Source organism: Anopheles moucheti, chromosome 3, assembly GCF_943734755.1.
Source record: "Anopheles moucheti chromosome 3, idAnoMoucSN_F20_07, whole genome shotgun sequence".
Lineage (NCBI taxonomy): Eukaryota > Metazoa > Arthropoda > Insecta > Diptera > Culicidae > Anopheles > Anopheles moucheti.
The window spans coordinates 47,940,705-47,957,904 of NC_069141.1; the positions used below are offsets into that span (position 1 = coordinate 47,940,705).

The following is a 17,200-nucleotide window of genomic DNA, read 5'->3' on the forward strand; positions in this document are numbered from 1 at the left end:
GCCCTTTGGCCTTTAACTTTAAACTGGAGGGTCTCATGAACTTGGGAATCTAAACAAAGGAGGCCAGTCGAAATATTTTCTTACTATTACTAGGATATATTTTATCAATATGATTGCCATCAATGTAAAAACTGATGTAAAAGGATGTAAATCGCGTGTGTTAACTGCCGTGCACCGGCTGCAGTTGCATGGCAAATGCACTGCATGCGTTGATGGCAAAGTAGCCAAACTGCCTGGAAAAGAAGTCATCTTTGCTCTGTATATAATCGTGTGTTCGCGTGTGCGTATGTGTACTGTGTGTGCGTGTGTGTTTGTCTAAAAAAACATATTTAAAAAGGATGTTTGCGCCAACTGCATTCGCTAATTGTCCGCTGTATCCTGCAATCTGCAATCGTTTATTTAGACTTATACGTTCCGTCCGCGGTACGTGGTTCCATCGTGTTGTGCATATCAAGTTTTCAGCTCAGCTCAGATAATGTTTAATGGCGTGGCGTGGTTTATGGTAATTGGTGCTCGCTGAAGTGTTCTCATCAAAAGAAAAGTGTGTGTGTTGCGTGATGCATGCACCCTCATGCCTTACGCAGCCAAACTCATGCCCATCGTATGTGTACAGTTTCGTTCATCGCGTTTTTTCGCGCATTTTAAATGACAAATCCCCTGTGGCGAGCCCTATTAAAGCCTCGCCCGAACTGTTCTTACTTTTTTTTTGCAGACTTTCAAAACTTTTTCCTTAACAATTTCGAGGCGCTGGTGCAACCTCCCAAGAAGTGAGACAAATTGGGAGCCAATTCTCCTCACCCTTCAATGTGTGTGTGTGTGTGAGTGCGTGTATGTGGGAGTGTGTATGGGTGCAGTTTTTTTCTGATCCCGTAACTGCGATGTGATCCTGTTGGTCTAAAAAGAAGACTTTCATCTAGAAACTGCATCGAGCAACACCGAGACAATGCCACGCAGCAGGACGGGCAGGACACGCAGCGAGTCCTAGTCATGATAAGACCCTCTTACGAGCACCAGCACATACGCACAGCTACCATAGCGTTCGTTCGTATACAGTAAACTAGGATGTACATTTCGTTTAGAGCACTTAGTGCTGCTACGTAAGCAAATATTGAACCCAACACGTGCGTCGCAAATGATAGTGTATTAAGCAAATCGAAGTATTAATGTTCTCTGGGTAGACATCTCCGTCTTCTTCCTACACAGCGCCATAGAAGCAAACAAACCTGTTGTGACTAGACTATAGTAAACAAAAAACAACAACTGAAAAAACAGAAATCATTAACACCAATTTTGTGCAGTAATAAAATGATAGCATAATGAAATATACGAAAACAGATTAACTGTTGGGATTTTTTAAAATTATTATACATTTTGCTACACTCTATACTTTTTCTCTTTGTTTGTATTCAACCGAATTCTGATAAAAAAAACGGGCCCCGTTAACAAAGGTGTCTTCTTAATTGTGATCGTTGCCTAGCTCGGGAGCCAATCCTCCATGGCTTCCTGGGGTAAAATGACTTTATCCTCACGCTCCCCGTTTTTGTTTGTTTTGATTGATGAGCTGGAGTACAGTAAATCCGCGACGCCAATTCCAATCACACTATCAAACGAATGCACGAAACGAAACAGTGTAAGTGTGTGGAGCCGAACTTAATTCGTGCCGTAAACAACGTGCCCAAATTGTTTGCTGCTGCTGCTGCTGCTATTTGTCCCCCTGATACATTTCAATTTTTGATGAAAATTTCCCAGACTGACAACGAAAATCGACCCCCGTATCATTTAATCCCTTCCGCAACACCACTCTCCGGTTTCCCGCTCTGTTCCCTTCTGGCTGTCCCGCGAATGTTTCACCGAGGATGGTAATTTCCTCGTATATTCGAACAACCTTTTTGCAACACATGTCATTGTATTTTTTCATCTCTCGATCAGATAGTAATAATAATGTTTTCTCTTTTTTCTTTTCGTTAATCTTCATTCACGTTTTCGCGCTGCCGTGGATGGGATTGAAATTGTGCTTTTTTTTCTTCCACAGAGTTTGCCCGATTGCTGCTGTAAAATGGGTGCTCGGGAAGGAAGGATTCCGGCCACAGGACTTCGCCTCCAATCGTCATCACTAAACTCCAACCCACAATCCCAATCAGCACAAAGTTCAGCTGCGAATGGCGGTCGGGCCCGCATACAAACTGATCGTAAATATTTACCAAACACGGCTTTAACTCTTTAATGGGACATTCTACCAGATCTTCTGCTTTACGCATCATGAAACTCAAACTTTGGGTGACAAATGGTGCACCAAAAAAGTATGTTCTCCATTATCAGCAGCCACCTTGAGAAGAATTAAAATTGTTTGTTGTTTACTTTTTACTACACATTTTTTGTTTAAAGTGAACGTTTAAAATTAATTGAGAAACGGCATAGGTACAACAGCGCATGTTAATTACTAAACATGTCCAATAAGTTTAGTAATAGTTAAGAGCAAAACCTCATTTCAACATGAAGCGAGTTCTCTTCTTTAAAATTCGTTTGAAACAAAAATCTCCTACCATGCAAAGCATAGCAAAAAAAACGTATTAAAAGCAAAGGTTTTTTGCTTTGGAAAAAACAAATTAACCATTTATAAAACGTAATCCATTTGCCACCAGTAAAAGACAAACCTGTGGCAAGCGATGTGTGCAGTAGAAGCGAAAAGTGAAACACGAAACCAAACTCATATAATACACTTCATAGCCTCCTCATTGCTATTGAACGTCTGCAGCTGCATTGATTGTGCCGGCCCATTTCCATTCACCCGAAAATGTAGCATCAGTTTTGCCGTTTGATTTTCACGTGTTTTTTAGTTTGTTTGATTGTTGTCTTTAAAAACGTAGAAGGATACATTTACAGAAAATGTATTAAGTATATATATATTTACATACGGATTCTACAGAGATGTATAATAAATGTAACGAAACGTCGTGCTTTTGTGACACACGTGAGGAGATGCGAATGCATGTGCGGATGATAAGTACTTCTAAACTCTACTGGCTACTCGGATATCAATAACCACCCCTAATGTTGTAATTATCCATGTACAATCTCATGCTAACTACCGTTGTTCAAAATAATCCTTCTATCCAACATTTAAATATTGCAGTGCTTCGCTCTAAATGCTACCAGAAACAAATATCACTCGATCAAAGACGCGTGTGATTGGGAATACTAAGATAAGAAGAGCAAAAATATAAACAACCCAGAATTAGTGTATAAGAAGTGAACCGCTTGTACGTTGTGTTTTGTGAAGAGCTTTAGGGACATTTTTTTCAACGAGCCAATGACATTCGGTACAGGAATTGATAGTGGTGTGGCGGGAGAATGGTACTTAGTGATGTTCCTGTGCGGGTATGAATGCGTGATGAATGCGTGGCGATCGAAAGATCGGGGGTGGTAACTATTACATTAGAAAGATAAGCAAGACACTATTGCAAACTACGGTTGAAAAACCAAACACAAATCCAAAAAAGGTGGGAAAAGCATCTACGTTTAACGCTACGAAAAAAAAAGGTTCAGCTGTTGTGCTGTCGAGACAGTGGGGTCACAACCCAGTTTTTGTGAATAGAAATCGGACTCCCGATGGGTCATGAGTCATGGATTGTGGTTATTATTATTGGTTTGTTTTCCCTATTTTTTGTTTTATGTGTGTATTGTCTGTGTGTCTGTGTTTGTGTACGTTGTCAGCATAGTGCTTTGTTGATAGGAAATTAAAGCCTATACACTTTAACGTTAAAGAAGAGCGAAAGGAATTTCTTTTGGCACACACTGACACTAACCACGTGCCCGTCCTTCCTATACATAAAAGTTGTATTATTATTGTATTACAAGTGTACAATACATGTCTCTTTCTCTCTCTGTCTCTCTGTATTTGTGGCTACATAAACATGTGGTAACACATCAATGTATCACTGTGTAGAAAGTAAAAAAAGCACACGCACAGTTATGTTTCGGTTATGTATGTTTTGTTGTAACCGTTCCGTATACTAAGTCAATCTAATCAAGACAAACCTAGACATTAAGGTGACATATATTAGAAAATGTGCAATTTTCTCCGCTAATTTCCTAACATAGATTTGCGTCCATTTTGTTTCTTCATACGTTACAAGCCATTGCTAAGTATATAAGCCATTAAACAGAAGATGGAATACATTTTCTATCACTAAAAAACTACACTAACTTGTACCGTTCTAAACGAAAACAAGTTGTTGCACCTTGTTGCTGATAAAGCGCCCCGCAGTGAAAAAGCGAAACCGCAAAGCGCATTGCGTCAAGTCAACAACAGGCAACAATATATGCTCTAAACGTTATGCAGTTGTTGTTACTTATTGTTAAACCAAATTTACACAACGTGAATGCAACATGTAATTAACAATATTATTGCAAATGCATATGCATAAACTCAACACATTTGTTACGACATGCATCGCAACGCTTTTATACACAACACGCCCGGGATGGGGTGAATTGATAACAAAAAAAAAACAGGTGTGCAAAACCCAGGAAGGCACACAGTGCAGAAAGTTATTGCGAGTTTAGGGGAAAAAAGTGGACACCGCATAATAAAAGTCGAGTGACTGATTTTTACACCAAATTGAAAGTATGTTTCATCCTTCTTTTTAAAAACGCTACCTGTTTTCCCCTCTCAAACAATATGCCATACCTGTTTGGCCGCCGAATGAAATGTAACGTGCACAATAAAAAATAAAATTTAAAAAAGCTTAAAAACCAATGGCTGGGGTAATAGAAACTAACAATTGTTAAGGCGTTAGCGAGTGAGCGGTGTCAGTTTTTAGAACAGTTTTTAGAACAAGCGATATTTTTGACACGTGCGGCTCTCATTTACGGAAGCCCAAGCCAGGTGTTTGTACATGGCAGAGTTTTTAAAAAATACCGATGGTGACACATCCTTACCCGAAGGTCATTTTCCTCCTGTTACTGTTCCATTGTCATCTCCTCTACCAGTCGATCCTATGATTGGCGATCGGTTGGCTCAGTAGGGGGATGAATCCCAATGCCCCACGGCTTTAGTGTCCTTTCCAGTAAAGTCTAATATAGACTAGACACCCACCAACTTGAAAGCTATTTACATTCAGCTAATACGTCCCTGCGGCCCCATTTAAACCGTGTAATGTGTAAAGAATTACTGCGTGTGTGTGAGTGTTCGGATGGAACGATCACTTCAACCCCCGACCCTAAGTAGTTAAACGGCATGTGTTTGTGAATACTATGTGTGCGCGTGTTTATGTGTGTGTGTGCGAATGTAAGTAACAACCCACATAAGCGGTAGGCTAGTAAGCTAAAGAAAAACGGTCTTCAAAGTTAAACACCAACGGTATAAGCCGGTAGCCGTGCTTCGTTTTCTCTCCTCTGAATGCCCCCAGTCAGATGGGAAAGTTGTATAGATGTATGATTTGTTTTTGATTTCACGTTCCAAGCTTTACCTGCATTCGCTTCATCCCACCTTCGATGAAACCGCATCCATACTTTTACTCCATTGCACCACACCATCCCATAAATGATGCCGTTGTACTAAACAAAAAACAGAGAGCAAAACACACGCTTACGGTGTAATTCGAGGCAAAGGTAGCAATCAGTTACGCATACCAGACAGCAATCTAAAATGTAATGTAAAGAACGAGAAGCTGCAATTTCGTTACCAAATTAATACGGATAAATCGGAAGCGATAATTAGCTATTTTTGGAGGAACTTTTTTTAAATCTTGCTGATCTGTGTGTAGCACACAGGCCAGCCAGTGTGCGCGGAAATCGCGGAAAAGCAAACCAACCATAGTTTATCCGTGTGTTAGGAGCTAAGGTAAGATAGTGTGTGGGAAGGTGGGCGAGTGATAAAATGTTAAACTTGTTACATTACTCTATGCTTAACCGGTGGGCTTACTTACGTTTGCTGAATGTTACTGGTTCTTCCGTTCGGCTTCTATTGTACGTCTATATGTGCGTGAAACCTAAGGCTTTTCACCTAAAGAATAACTGAAAAATAGCTCGTTTAACTCACACACACACATGCGACAGCATTCAAATAAGCATCCTATTGCTGAACTAATAATGTCTAAGAACACTTGCTTTTACATACTAAATAAGGGCTGTAGAGTTCCATACAAACAAAACCCCTCCTTCTATTACCCCATACCAATACCAAATCGTGTTAGCTGTAGTACCTACCAAGTGGATTGGTAGTGGTACCTACCAAGTGGTAGTAGCAAGTGGATTGTTCCAAATTTTCCTTGTCAAACGTTCTACTACTTCATACACGTGCTAGTATGCAAAGGGTACCAAAGCTGGGAGTAATTCCGTCTTACTATGGAAGAACAAACAAATCATGTCGTTATTGTTTGCGAGAGTAGAAAGAAGTGTTGCTTTTACTGCATCATTAATAAATATTACATTTACCGGTTAGTTTCCGTCGTATTAGAATGGATGGCTTTAGTACTGTCAATTAGCAATCAACGTCAAGCTTCAATCTTGATTTGGAATGACAACTACGTGAAGATCATGATCATGAACGCATAGTTCATCCATCGAAACCTAACAAAATGTTGGTTTTAACCAATTCCGTATGAAACATCCAAATTTTCAAGCTGTTTCTGTGTATCTGGTGCGATCAGCTCTGGGTTGGCTATTATGAGCTTCAGATATTTGATGAAACTATCACACGCATACAAGTGATGGGTTTAAAACCTGCATTTACAACATAATTACTGTACCCCAACCGACTAACCAATATATTAAAAATTTCACCACGAATCTCCCATTGTGCTGGCTACAAAATTATTTCAATATAATCGAATCTTCGAATAAGCAGCAGCTCTTTGACCAGAATCTGCAGCCGTTGTCGTTTGAATTTTCGACAATGATTGCTGGGACAGACGCTTCCGCAAATGTGAATATCCATTTGGATCTTTGCACCGACTTCCCGTTGGTTGAACGCATGGAAAGAAGTGACCTTCCGGAACCTACGGTCACTTAAAAAAGTCCGGAATGGAACCAGACTCGACTGGCAGTAGGAATAGGCCATACATCGAAGCTCCATAGATGCCATAGCTACCCGAAACAAACTGATGGAGTTGTCAATTTTACTACAGTATGTAGTAAATTAGTATAGAATGACTGCTGACTGGTGGACCGAAAACCAGATGACAGGGACATCACATGAACAATCGGAACATTCTGTCGCTTTTTTGGCCCGTACAGTATTGAACAGAATGTAACGTAGAATGACACTTTTTAAGCCAAATTTGATTCAAAACAACGTGGTTTAGTTGGTACGGAAAAACATTCGGAAATCGCTGCATTAATTATGTTTTCTTTGTTTGTTTAATTTCGATGCCTAGTTCGGCAATGTTCTCAGTATTTTCGGAAGTAACGTACAACTGGATGGACATTTAGATTTTTTCAAAACTGCTCAAACTTCAAACTGAGATTAAACTGAGAACTTTACTGAGATTAAACCCATCCAAGTTGACATTTTAGTACCGAAAAGATGATTGTTGCGTCAAACAAAAGCGAAACTAACCGGTAGAACTAGCAATGTCGCCAATTTGTTACCAGCTTCTTTTGACTGAATGCTTTAAGCAATTAACGCCTTAAATCATCTCCAGCGAATGGAGGAAATTTCTATTGTAAGAGCTTTTATTTACTTCAATTCAAAGTCGTTTAAAAGCAACCATTTTTTAAAAGGTCGTCCATGACAGGTACGGCTGTTATGAGACCTTAGAAGAGGAATTTAACCGAACGCTGCAGAATTTAACCTAGTGTGCAATAGTTAGTGCAACCAGTTTACTTACTCACCACCACCAATAATAATCCGCAATGTAACCATCCCTGTCCGAAAACCATTCAGTCAAGTGTGTCCGCATTCTTTAGCAAACCCCTATTTGCAGTCCCGACCATACCAAAAGAGAAGCATACAAGCGCACATTTTACATGCAAACAGTTGAAACCCAGAAGCATAGCAAACAAACAAAACAATAAACATAAAAGAGCGAAATATATATTGTGGCCTTTTTGAGTGAAATATGAAGAAAGCAAAAGAACCCAACCAGCATACAAAAGGTTGCATACAAAGAAGTTTAACACAAGCGCGAAGCAAGGAAAAGCGTTAAATTGCAGTCGGTGTAGCATTGTCGTGATTTTATTTCGTGTGTTGTTCGGAGCGTAACAGCCGAAGCACAAAGACACAAGTTGCTAAACGTTGCACACATTGCACCCGTTTTTAGCAATGGCTAGACAACAGCGTTGATGTTGCTGTTTAGGTTAGGGTTGCATCTTCAAGTTTTCTTTCTGGCTTTAAAGAAAAAACACACACACTTACATTTTCTTACATCATATCAAGGAGGCGACTAAAACGGGGAGGGAGGAATTCTGATGTTTTGATAACGCTTGACGCGTAAACGATTCATCAGCGAGATGGACGTTAGGCGAGATTTAATGATAAACAACACAGTAAATCATACAATAAATAACTAACCGTGTGTACTGATTTTAAAATATATAGTAATCAATATTTTATATACGTTGGTGGATGGCGTTTTCCTGATTTTACCATGAGCGTGTAAAGGGGAATGGAAAACGGACATGACAACAGCATCGTCCATCGAAAGTACTAAAGCTAGATATATTGCGAAAAACACAGGAAAATAGCGCAACAACAGAAGAAGAAAAAACCCAAACACACTTTTTGTGTTTCTGTATGATTCTTTCTCTTGTGATTTAATAACAACTGAAGAAAAAACATACACATACTAACACGCCCACATTTAACATAGATAAAAAACGGCGTGGATTTGTTGAACATACACAGCACAAGTGTGGAGGAGCATCTTCTAGTCAAATACAGGCATGCAGCATGGGTTTTGTTTAATATTTAAAAACAGGCAAATATAAATCAAAACATAATACTAAAAACCCGTTACCACAAACACTGTACTGCTTTAATGCATACGCACGCCGATAAGTGTTGGCGAGCAGATATAAAAAAATTATAGCAGCGCAAGACCTAAGCGGAACGAATTAGCAAGATTGGATACATTTGTTATTGAGAGTGGGGCGGCTGATGGCGCGGTGGATGAAATAAGAGATGAATAATAAACATAAAAGTTGTTTTCAAACCACCACAAGTGTACAGTAATTATTCATTCAAAAGCCAATGGGCAATCGACAATGGTAGGTATTAGGACTAGATGCCGGACTCATGCCCCACCAGGAGGGTGCTTGCCAGGGTCCTGTTGGGCACCGCGTTTCCTGGAAACAGATTGGTAACCTGATCACCTCAGCACGACGTGGTCAACTGTGCAAGTGCACTGATAAGTAACATTATTTCTGAAATTATTATTCAATTAATGCTTAATTATTTTTAGTTGCAAAACCATTACTTTTTATAAATTTAATGAAGGACCATTCGTATCTACTTAATTCGTTTATAAATAACGTCGTTTGAATTTGAAAACCATGCTTCTGTGGCTTTTTCAAAAACGCTAATCTGGCCTCCGCACAAAACTCTTATCGTTTCTTGTATACAGTTGATCTCACAGGTTTGAAATATAATTTAATTCTGCTGGCTATTCGTATAATGTCACATTTTCTTCTGTGAAAAGTTTTTTACAATTTAGAGTCATGCTTAGGCTCATTATCGTGTTGAAATATCCAATTTTTGTGTTCGCGTAGGGGAGTTTGGTGATATTTAAAAAAAAACGGGTTATAATATCAGTGAAACACTGAACACAAATAACAAGATAAAACACTATATTAAAACATAACTATATTAAAACATAAACTCCTCGCGCACACGCAACACGAACACACCACGCACGTCTCCTCTTGTCGGCAGCTTAAGATCAAGTCACGCTTTTAGGTGCCAACGTCCTGGCCTGCAGGATAACACCAAAAATGGGTGCGCTCTTATCCTGTCGTACGTGGGACAGCTGACACCTGTCATCAAAGGTCTGTCACGCGACACGAGCGACCCAGACGACAATGTTGCGCGTCGGTCAGCATGTCCACAACACCAATTTAACGGCATGTCTTAGATTCTAGTTTTATCTTTACACAAACTATATGGATGGTTTATTAATGTTCAAGTTGTTGTTAATCTAGGACGACCTCGACTATTCTATTAACAGACAGATAATTGGGTAACAAACGTGAACTTCTTCTTTCATTTTTTAGATGTTTGCTCAAAATGACACGATCGTGTGGAAAAAAAGAAAAAAAATGTTCGAAAATGTGCACGGATCGTTCGGACCGGTTAATTTTACACTAACACATATAAAGAAGAACGCATCACGGCTCCCGAACAGCCGAATGCACTCAATTAGAGCGAGAGGAAAAGATGAAAAACGAGATGTCAATATAAAATATTCGGTTTTTGTCATGTGGGCCGAAGAGGATACGAACACGCACACATGTTCAAAACCCGCTCAATACCGACACCTTTCGCGAAGGTTTTGAGTTACTATTGAGCGTGTTTTTTATATGTATGGGTGGGATTTCTGCCATGTGGGTTGTCAACGCCGTGTCACAATCACTCAATGCGTTTTCCGCAGAGCATCACTCAAATTTTGGGTCAAATAACGATGCACAATTGATGGCATTTGGTGGGACCAGTTGGAGGGTGTTATATTACGAGCTGCTGTAACCAATTAAAACCAATTGATGTGATGAAACCGAGCAGGTCTTTCTACAGCTTGACATCGCTTGCATGCAAGTTTGCATGCAAGTACGAAGTTGGACGCCATCTTGCTCGGCTGGTACATGCATGCAATATTGCATGGAAGTTCTTGCATGCAAGTTCTTGTATGCAATTTTGCATGCAAGTTTGTTGCATGCAAGTTTTTTGAATGCAAATACGAAGTTGGGCGCCATCTTGCGCGCCACCTTGCTCGGCTGGTACGTGCAAGTTGGGTGCAAAGTTATTGTATAAACATTGCATACCTTACGGCGCATTGCGTTGCAAGTTGGTTGCAAAGTTAGTGTATAAACATTGCATACCTTACTACTATACACTATACATTCGGAAACTGGTAGTTTTCGAAGACATTTTTCCTGACCAACAGAATATTTAGTATTTAAATATTGCATACCTTTCGGCTGTTTTGCTGTACTAGGTGCTGCCTCTTCTGTGGATGCTCTCCTGGTACTATACATTCGGAAACTGGTAGCTTTCGAAGAAATTTTTCTTCACCAACGGGAAAGTTAGTGTTTAAATATTGCATACCTTACGGCGGTTTTCGACCAAAATTGCTAAGGTAAGATGGTAAGATGTTGCATGCTAGATGTTGCGCAACATATGTTGCAAGCCAGATGTTGTGCAACAGATGTTGCGCAACATCCTGGTACTCGGCTGGTACCAGCCCAAGCGGCAATGTTTGCGACAAAACGCGCATTTTTGTATGAAAGCAAAAAAACTAATTTATAAAATAAAATTTAAGTACTAAATTAGAGATATTGTCCACGATTGACTAGCATTATCACAGCAAATTATGAAGAAGCTTCCACCCATAGTGCAACTCTCCGCGGCTGAATTCAATTTCTGGAGCAACCATTTTTTTCATGGGAGCGTTCAGGTGTGGGGTAGGCCGGAGGTGTGTAAATGTGTGGTGTGATCGGTCGAGGGTTTGCACACCGTCGCACGTTCAAAAGTGACGAAGTTCGAGGTGAGCTTGCAACCAAAGACATCGCCCGCGGCAACCAAGTTCGTGGAGGCAGTGTCTTCCTCAGGGTTGGAGGAAGGCTTGAAACGGGGGAAAATCGTGCAACTTTCGCGTTTTGTCGCAAACATTGCTGGTTGGGAGGTGTTATCTCTTGAAAAACATGCTCTCTTGGTATCAAAAATCTGAAAACAGCTGGTTTGTATGCAAAGTTGGTGTGTAAACATTGCATACCTTTCGACGGTTTTTGAGCAAAATTGCTGTACTAGGAGCTACCTCTTCCGTGGATACTCTCCTGGTATTATACGTTCGGAAACTGGTAGTTTTCGAAGAAATTTTTCTCGACTAACGGGAAAATTAGTGTTCTTGGTCCTGGTGCAATTTCGTTTATACTTTTAGTCCCAAAGTCGATATTCTTCTCTGCATTTAATTTATCACATAGAAACAAATGTTTTATATAACCAAGGAAGATATTTTTGATCATTTTTTTACCTTTTTAATTAAATTTTGTGCTATAAATTAACTCTGCTGTTAAATTTCCAAAAATCGCACAATCGGTACATATTTTTTGGGGCCCCCAACACGGCGAGGACCTAGGCGACCGCCTACTCCGCCTACCGTTTGATCCGCCGCTGCAATCTCCGATAATTACCAAATCTCTGATAACATTCCTATAATGTTATGTATCACTAACGTAACACTAATGTATCACATAACATCATTTTATTCACTTCCCATTTCTAAAATGAACAAATTCTTTTATTGTAGTAAGGATTAACTATCCGGCTACGTGGTAAAATTAAGTATAGTAAGCTAGAAATGGCAGGCATGACCTAGAAGGTCTCTCCTCTTCGCCAAGAAGAAGAGAAAGAGAGAGAGAGATTCTGTTCCTTCTTTTCTTAACGACCGACTTCATCATGCCTGCCATTTTTTTCCTTTCTAGACTTACTAGTTTTACCACGTAGCCGGACAGTCCGTCCTTGTAATGGGGATGGTGTTTGGTGTAATGTAACGATTCGAATGGTATTTCGTCTCTCTCTCCTTTCGTGTGGGAACGTCGTTGCTACCACCGTGCCACCCGAACATAGTGGTTGTTTCGTGTCACAGGACATCAATTACTTTTCAAATATTTTTGTAATCTTTTCTCCCTTCTCTGCCAGTATCTCTTCTATGTTTCGCTTTCCGTTCAAATCGGTAAACCAGTTCAGGTTGTCCGCTATCAGATGGTGATTACTACAACCATCGCACGTCACTATTACGACTCCCTTTTCGTATGCTTGCTTGGATATCATTTTCATGTTCCGATGGTTGCACACTTTGCAGGTAAAAATTAGGCTCATCTTACGTGCCTGTATCCGGCCTAATTCATCGGTCTGATTGTTTTGAACACTATCAGCTACTGGGGCATTTGTTGTACAGAACGCTACAAGAGAAAACAGGTGGCAATTAAAATCAGCATGTTCGGTTTATAGTGATGATGCAATGCAATGCCAAACTCACATGAGCGGAGAATTGAATTACTTGCTATGGGTGATGTTTGCGAGGTAACTTTTAATTGTACAGCCTTATTAGCTACCTGCAGCATACTTCGTCGCCAGATTAGACCGAGCACATTTTTTGAAAAAGCCATTTGAACCACAGGTTTCAGCATATTGCGATGCAATCGTCCGGAAAACCGCGCTCCACAACCTGAATATTGACAAAACAAAACAAGATTTGCTTATGCTGTCAATTGACATGCAGACAATCTGTTCGCCTTGTCATCCAGGCGACTGTCGAAGGTTTTGTTACACAGCAACACTGAGATGTCATCGGTGCTGTTATCGATCGCGGCCAATTCTGACAAACTACACCAAAAACGAGGAGATTGCATGTGTTTTTCCCAAGCAAGGGTTTACAACTGTAGAAGGAAAAAGTTCATTGTGCGGCGTTCCTGTCTTGAGTAACGCCGGTTTTGAAATAACAAACACTTTGTGCAATTCAACCAAATTCCGCAACGCAGTGAGCAGTGATACACTGGTGCAACGCTGGTTCGGGTAGAAACAGGGCTCACTTCGCTGTACTCCCAGCTGCTCTACAGTACGAATGGATTCCGACCCGGAGGTGGTGCTGGTGGAAAAAATTGAAGAGGACGAAATATCTACAGATAAAGACAGTGGTATGGAGTCGGCCATCGGAAGCAAGGATGAAACGCCGGAGCGCAAACCCTCTACGGTACGTACTATCAGCGCACAGATGATTCCTTTTTGCGTGTGTCGTGCAGTACCAGCATAGCAATGTTGTATTTTTTGCGTAAATTCCAGTATAAAACCCATGAACAATTACGCATTCGTTCTGCATAAGAACGCTGCAAGAAATTTGTTTTGTTTTCACATCACATCCCCTAATACCTAACCCACCAAAGATATACTAATGCGCCGCTGTTTTGTTGCGCAACAATCTTTTAATTCGTGTTCCATTTATGTCTTGTGCCTACACAGCCAGAAGAAGAGCCCAAACAATCCGAACCCGTGAAACCAGCCGCTGCTCCGGAAGCAGCACCTGTCGCTGCGGCTTCAGCCTCCTCATCATCAGCAGCAGCCCCAGCACAGCCAGCTGCGGCATCGGCACCATCCGGACCTTCCTCTTCCCGACCTTCCGCATCCACCCCGCCACAACCGACTAAGACAGTGGCACGCACAAGTGCAAACGATTACGATGACGTAAGTGACGTATGTAAAGTTATCACAAAAAAACTATAGCACGCATGAAAAGGAACAATAAACAATATACACTTGTTTTACCATTACAGGAACCAGATGAGAGCCTGGGTGAACGACTTTGGGGTTTGACAGAGATGTTCCCCGAACCGGTGCGTCAGTTTTCCGGTGCCGTAACGGATCTTACCGTACGAAGCGTCAAAGGATTGTACTCGCTCACCTGTAATGTGTCGTGGATTTTCTTTACAACCTCCATGGTTCTGCTGGCACCGGTTGTGTTCGAGGTTGAGCGTGCCCAAATGGAGGAGATGCAAAAATCACAACAGAAGCAGGTCCTGCTTGGACCAGGCACGGCCGTTGGTGGTGGTGGTGCACCAGGTGGCATGCCGGCGTTACCGCCGATGGCAGCAGCTCGATAAACGTTATTTACAGTAGCAGCAATCCTATTAACCAGTGTTAGTGTTTTAGTGCGGTGTAAGCCTGTTTTAAGTTTTTCTTTTCGCTTCTTTTCATCTTCCGAGGATTTGGTTTACAATATTTCGTTAACCAGTTAAGACATACAAAAGAAATCCCCGTAATCGAACAGATTGTATTGCCAATCATACATGTGCATGAATTGGATAACTCCAGTTAGTTGCCTAATAGAATATCCGGTCTTACAACAAAGCAAAAAGCAATGTGTTTCTTAGTCAAACGCTACTTACAATGTTTGCGATCCCTTTATAATCTTAGTAGAATGTGGCCATCTCTTTCTTGTTCGCGACATGCTGCGCCACTGGCAGCTGCCCGTGCTGCTAACTTACATCTCAAACAACAGGTTTGTTTCCAGTCATTTCGTTGCATTTCGTAGAGAATGGTATTCCATTTCTACCAACACAGCATGCATACATTATACATACTTTATATGGCTTTGTTTAAATAAGAAAAGTGTAGCTCTACAGGGAAAGAAGGCCAGACAAACCAATAAACAGCAAAAAACAAACACACAGTGAGGTATAGTGAAACAATGTTGAAATTGTCATTTATTAATATCGAATGACAAATTATTTTTTTACGATGGACATGTACATGCAGTGTGCATACTCAAACATCGCCCATTTCTTCATCCTCCAGCACTAAATCGTCCAACATCTCCTCGAGCGTGATCCGTGGTACGGATGGATCGTCCATATCGTTCGTGTCTACTGGTATCTGCTTGTTCTTGTCCTTGAAAATGTTCACATTCTGCCGCAGCTCTGGATCTTCCTCCAAGTCCTCCAGGAACTCGTTGTACTCGTTTTCGATATCCGTATCGACCGCTACGTCTTCGTTCAGATGCTTCAGCTTCCAATTACGGTTCTGCTTACGCACCGTCTTATCGTACGATTTCTTTATCAGCAGCACATCGGGCACAAGGTCAGCATTTAGCTTCTCAAAATCGGCATTATTTATGTTTGCTTCGCGCAAGTCGTATCCCAGCACGGAATCACCCGGTTTCAGCAAATTGCCCAGATGTGACTTGACGTGGATGGTATTATCGTTAATACCCAGCTCGGATGCCTTCACCACCCAAACGTCGGCCAGCGAGTGACGCTGAGATACAGGACCCTGGCCGGGAAACGTTTTCCGTTGGCTCTCCCGAATAATCTCCACGTCCATCACAACGAACTCGATCATCTGCTTGGGATTGCAGATCGCTTCAAAAGGTGTCTTCCAAAAGGCCATATTCTGCACTTCCGCCACTGGAAACAAAAAATACATTTAGAAATAGTGTGATAACGTTTTGTTCGCCTTGCTGCTCACTTACTTTGTGCCGTCTGTGGATCGATGAGGTGAATCGAGTTGGCCACCTTCGAAACCAAACAGATCGGTGTTATATGACCCATCTGCTGCATCAATCTCTTGCTCAAACACACCAAACTACCCTTCGACACCGGTACGATGTCGATTGCGTACGAATATTTGTAATTGTACGAATTGCTGTGGATATCGTGCGAAATAAGCTTCTTAGAGTTGGTAACCTTTACTGGCAGGACTGCCTGCAAGAAATCAACCATCTTCCTGGCGTGGGCATCTGTCGCGTAAAAGAAATCCAACCCACCGGTGTTTGGCTTGATTCCAAGCGTGTTCTCGTGCGCCTTGTGCTTCAGTATCATTTGCTCGAGGTAGAATAGTGTCTTCCTGTTGACTGCTTTCTGGCGTACCTGCACCATACAACGCCAGAAGTCCTTCGCCTCAGTTCGGTGGCAATCGTCACACATCTGATTGTTCACCGTAAACTCCACCACGAATACCTGCTGCAGCACGACGTCACTCATCACCTCTCCGTGTACGGTCAGCTTTACCTTGATGCGCTTCGAGTGAGGCTCCGTCCAAACGAAACCCGCATCGACCAGTTTTACTTGACGCAAACCTTGCAAGCGCTTCAGACAAAGGCTCAACAGTTCCTTGGATTCCAGACTGCACTGCACCCATTCATTCGGTGGGTTTAGGTAGCGCTCGCAGTTCCGGCAGAAGAAAATTACCGCCTGCTTCGGAATGTTTTCGGTAATGTCGACATGCGAACGTAGACATGGAACGCACATGTTCGATGCGTTCGGTTCAATCGGGACACCACATTCGCAACAAAGAATTTTATTCACCGCTCCGGAAGCCGCCGAAACAACCCCATTCGTAGCATTGTTAATGTACTCCATGTTTAACAGCACTAATTTCTTCCCAGTTTCCAGGGAATTCACAACATGTGCGCGGTCGTGTGTCAACAATTTATGCAACTGTCAAATCCTTGGATAGGAACACCATGCGTTTAGGCGATCAGGTTGGAAGATG

The 17,200-nt window shown here is 41.5% G+C and overlaps 4 protein-coding genes across 11 annotated transcripts in view; 2 read left to right on the forward strand and 2 right to left on the reverse strand.

The window, feature by feature from the left end:
- LOC128303457 (calcium-binding protein E63-1) overlaps nt 1-2,567 on the forward strand; it is a 68,693-nt gene extending 66,126 nt beyond the window's left edge. For 6 of the 7 annotated variants that reach the window (XM_053040414.1, XM_053040413.1, XM_053040416.1 and 3 more), the window contains one exon: nt 713-1,305. In XM_053040414.1, coding sequence (XP_052896374.1) covers nt 713-771 — 59 coding nt within the window. In that variant the 3' untranslated portion in view covers nt 772-1,305. Of the gene's footprint in view, nt 1-712; nt 1,306-2,032 lie in introns of those variants that run through there. The other variant, XM_053040415.1, reaches the window with a different exon arrangement.
- A 9,708-nt stretch (nt 2,568-12,275) lies between these two features.
- LOC128304228 (DNL-type zinc finger protein-like) lies at nt 12,276-13,368 on the reverse strand. Its single transcript, XM_053041388.1, has 2 exons — nt 13,194-13,368; nt 12,276-13,116 (listed from the first exon to the last, which is right to left on the reverse strand). Exons 1-2 carry the CDS (start codon nt 13,342-13,344, stop codon nt 12,809-12,811), a joined length of 459 nt encoding a protein of 152 aa, XP_052897348.1. The 5' UTR covers nt 13,345-13,368; the 3' UTR covers nt 12,276-12,808.
- A 178-nt stretch (nt 13,369-13,546) lies between these two features.
- LOC128300231 (mitochondrial import receptor subunit TOM22 homolog) lies at nt 13,547-15,393 on the forward strand. Of its 2 annotated transcripts, none has more exons than XM_053036221.1 (3): nt 13,547-13,907; nt 14,174-14,404; nt 14,485-15,393. In XM_053036221.1, the coding sequence occupies exons 1-3, from the start codon at nt 13,779-13,781 to the stop codon at nt 14,809-14,811; spliced, it is 687 nt and encodes a 228-aa protein (XP_052892181.1). In that variant the 5' UTR covers nt 13,547-13,778; the 3' UTR covers nt 14,812-15,393. The 2 variants fall into 2 exon arrangements, with proteins under 2 accessions (XP_052892181.1, XP_052892182.1); XM_053036222.1 differs by having other exon boundaries at nt 14,174-14,395.
- On the reverse strand, nt 15,388-17,112 carry LOC128300230 (60S ribosomal export protein NMD3). Its single transcript, XM_053036220.1, has 2 exons — nt 16,179-17,112; nt 15,388-16,113 (listed from the first exon to the last, which is right to left on the reverse strand). The coding sequence occupies exons 1-2, from the start codon at nt 17,065-17,067 to the stop codon at nt 15,476-15,478; spliced, it is 1,527 nt and encodes a 508-aa protein (XP_052892180.1). The 5' UTR covers nt 17,068-17,112; the 3' UTR covers nt 15,388-15,475.
- Nucleotides 17,113-17,200: the final 88 nt, after the last annotated feature.

Coding starts and splice junctions, on each gene's coding strand:
- LOC128304228 (XM_053041388.1), bottom strand. CDS start 13,344: ATGCTGAAACCTGTGGTTCAAATGGCTTTTTCAAAAAATGTGCTCGGT. Junction 13,117..13,193: donor TAATTCAATTCTCCGCTCAT/GTGAGTTTGGCA, acceptor TTTCTCTTGTAG/CGTTCTGTACAACAAATGCC.
- LOC128300231 (XM_053036221.1), top strand. CDS start 13,779: ATGGATTCCGACCCGGAGGTGGTGCTGGTGGAAAAAATTGAAGAGGAC. Junction 13,908..14,173: donor CGGAGCGCAAACCCTCTACG/GTACGTACTATC, acceptor GTGCCTACACAG/CCAGAAGAAGAGCCCAAACA. Junction 14,405..14,484: donor ATTACGATGACGTAAGTGAC/GTATGTAAAGTT, acceptor TTACCATTACAG/GAACCAGATGAGAGCCTGGG.
- LOC128300230 (XM_053036220.1), bottom strand. CDS start 17,067: ATGGAGTACATTAACAATGCTACGAATGGGGTTGTTTCGGCGGCTTCC. Junction 16,114..16,178: donor CGATCCACAGACGGCACAAA/GTAAGTGAGCAG, acceptor TTTTGTTTCCAG/TGGCGGAAGTGCAGAATATG.